Source organism: Buceros rhinoceros, unplaced genomic scaffold, assembly GCF_000710305.1.
Source record: "Buceros rhinoceros silvestris isolate BGI_N320 unplaced genomic scaffold, ASM71030v1 scaffold31335, whole genome shotgun sequence".
Lineage (NCBI taxonomy): Eukaryota > Metazoa > Chordata > Aves > Bucerotiformes > Bucerotidae > Buceros > Buceros rhinoceros.
In genome coordinates this window covers 36,963-39,971 of record NW_010415555.1, presented here as the reverse complement: position 1 = coordinate 39,971, position 3,009 = coordinate 36,963, and the positions used below count along the sequence as shown (strand labels likewise).

At 55.4% G+C, this 3,009-nt stretch overlaps 1 protein-coding gene across 1 annotated transcript in view; it reads right to left on the bottom strand.

Moving 5' to 3' along the window:
• LRRC56 (leucine rich repeat containing 56) overlaps window positions 1-3,009 on the bottom strand; it is a gene marked incomplete at both ends in the record, with an annotated part of 34,527 nt that overhangs the window by 1,045 nt on the left and 30,473 nt on the right. Inside the window, 2 exons of the mRNA XM_010137433.1 lie at window positions 644-783; window positions 2,286-2,350. Coding sequence (XP_010135735.1) covers window positions 644-783; window positions 2,286-2,350 — 205 coding nt within the window. The remainder of the gene's footprint in view (window positions 1-643; window positions 784-2,285; window positions 2,351-3,009) is intronic.

The window sequence follows — 3,009 nt, the reverse complement described above, 5'->3', positions numbered from 1 at the left end:
CCAGACCTCCCCTAGCCCTCAGTGGCTGAGCTGGCAGGGGGCTGGCGGTGGTTGGTCTCTCCGGGAGAGCTCTCATCCATGGTGGGCCTCGGGAAAGGAGAGAAACGCTGCAGTGAAATTGCGTTCTGGGCTGGACACCTGCATCCTCCCCGCCAGCTCAGCCATATCCTGCTCTGAACACTGAACCGAAAGCTGCCAGGCCCGGGAGCAGCACGAAGCACAGCAACTTCCCGGGTGAGGCAGGTGCTCTCTGCCCATACTGCTCTCTGGTGACTATGTTAACTTCAAAATCATGGTGTCACATCACAGCTCCTCAACTTTATTTATTCACAGAAGCCACGTGATGCTCATCTTACAGCAAGTGACTTCAGAGATAACCCTGTTGTGGTGCGTGTGACACTTCTCTAATGCCGGCCCTGCCTCGGCTGGTCCTCAGCCTGCTCTGGAGAGATCTCAGAGCTTCCCCAAGGTTCTTCTCCCCCACCCACCCCACCAAGGGACAGGCGGAAGGATTGCCACCCAGGGACAGGGAGGCAGGAGGTCAGGGCTGCTTGCAGGAGCTGCCAGCAGGTGGCCAGAGAGCTGGGGCTCTTACGGCCCCAGAAACTCAACGTCCGCTTTATCGCACCACGAGGTTTCTCACCGCTTGTGCTGCTCTCTCTGTCCTCTCCGTTCAGAGAACCCATTCTCCTGGTGTAGACCTCCTCCTCCTCCTCCTCCTCCATCTGCCAATCCAGAAAGGTTTTCCATCCTCCCGCTGCACAAACAGCTCACTGCAGGCGGCTGCAAAAATGCCAGAAGTTATCTTGACCACGACAGGAGCTCTGCCCAGCTCCGCCTCTAGACTGTGGGCTTCAGAAGACACCAAAGTCCGCGATGACTCCAGAGTTTTCAGATCACTCCTCACCATTTTCCTGCTGTTCACTTTTAAGAATCCCCATGCCCCAGTTGTGAGCACTGTCACTGCTTGTGGCAGCAACAGAAATGTTGATTTTTACCTCACTGGCATGTAAGCTTGTAGCATCCATACCAATAAACATATTATTGGCTATAATTTGTGATATGCATTATATATACGCATATTGACATATATATTCATGTATATATGAATATCCCCATCCCTGGAAGCCTTCAAGGCCAGGTTGGACAAGCCTTTGAGCAACCTGGTCTAGTGGAAGGTGTCCCTGCCCGTGGCAGGGGCATTGGAACTAGATGGTCTTTAAGGTCCTTCCAACCCAAACCATTCTGTGATTCTATCAGCCGGTACCACAGAACCCACATCCTCCAGCACATGCCCGCAGTCCCCTTGCACACCCTAGCTTATAACAGACATTAATTCACTCAAATGTCCAAATTTGTTTCAGAAAAGCTTCCGGAGCTCAGGCAGTGGCAGCTGAGACCAAGGAAGGACACTTTATCCCCGCGGTTCTTTAATATCCGTGGTCAGCGTTAAGGGAGGCTGCCCCTGGTGCAGCGATGCGGCTGTCCCAGGCACAGCCTTTCCCTGACCCAGCACAGCCTCTTCAAACATACCAACGTGCCCCCGTGCTGTGCTGGGGGCCCACAAAAGCCACGAGGAGCCAGATCGCGCCCCTCGACAGCCGGAAGGACACTTTATCCCCGCGGTTCTTTAATATCCGTGGTCAGCGTTAAGGGAGGCTGCCCCTGGTGCAGCGATGCGGCTGTCCCAGGCACAGCCTTTCCCTGACCCAGCACAGCCTCTTCAAACATACCAACGTGCCCCCGTGCTGTGCTGGGGGCCCACAAAAGCCACGAGGAGCCAGATCGCGCCCCTCGACAGCCGGGGCGTCCTCTCACTAAGCCGCTGCTGAAAGGAGCCGGCTGACCCGCGGGGCCAGGGAACCGCCCTGCTGCCGAGAAGGACAAACCCGGGCTTTGTGTTCGTTTAGTCAACAGGAACAACCTCGCAGCGCCAGCGATCCCCCTGTTTACACCAACATCAAAGAAACCACTGAACAAGATCTCTTTCCTAGTAGCTGTTGTAGAACTACATCCCATCCAGCAATGGGGCCTTTCCTCAGGCAGGACGATAGGAACCGCACTGCCCGCAGCCGACACGGGATCCTCGCATGTTCCTCCCCAGCTGCCACTGCCTGGGCACCTTTGTAACACCAGGGCAGGGGCCGCTCCGTCCCCTCGAGGCCAGTGGCACTTCGGGCTCCAGCAGAGCGCGAGGCGCCACGAGCCGCAGCAGGAGTTCAGTTTACCCCAGGATTTATGGGGGGTCCCCAGGCAGGAACATGACATACACAGGAAAAACATACCCCCAGCTTTTGCCTCCTGGCACGAAGGGCCTTCGTGGGGTTCCCACACATAACCTGACTGAGCCCTGAGGAAAAGGGGAAAAAAGGAAACGTTTCACTCCAGCATTTAGGAAATGATCTGAAATCAGTCAGCATCATTTCCCGTGGACAGGAAGATGTGATATTTCACGGCGTGGGTTTGCAGCGCCAGCTGGTGTGGCCTGACACTGCTGCGAAGAGGCGCCTTCTCTGTTTCTACCAGAACCTGTCTCCTGCTCCTGCCCTGCCTCCTCCACTGCGCTGGTGCAAACATTGGTGCGACTGCAGGGTGAGTCCAGTCAGGAAACAGATCCACAATAAAACTAATCATGGGTTTTGATTTGTTTTGTTTTGCTGGGTTATTTTTCAGCTGGATCCACTCCGAATCAGGTTCCCCATGTAGCTCTGCAGATGCTCTTGCCAAAACAAGAGATGAGGCTGAGAAGGAGCAGGAAGAAGCCGTGAACGCTGGGCGAAACTGTCTCTACCAGTCTCTAGCTACCTAAAAGTGCACGTGAAATCCCGGTCTCATTCCCTGACAAGCTGTACTTGGTTTCCACACACTTCTCCAAATGTGTGCTCAGCTGTTGGCACTGCACTGCTGCACCCAGTTCATCACAGGATCCAACCCCCTGCAGGCAGCAGGGACACCTGCACCCAGAGCAGGGGGCTCAGAGCCCCCAGGGCCAACCTGAACTGCCATGGG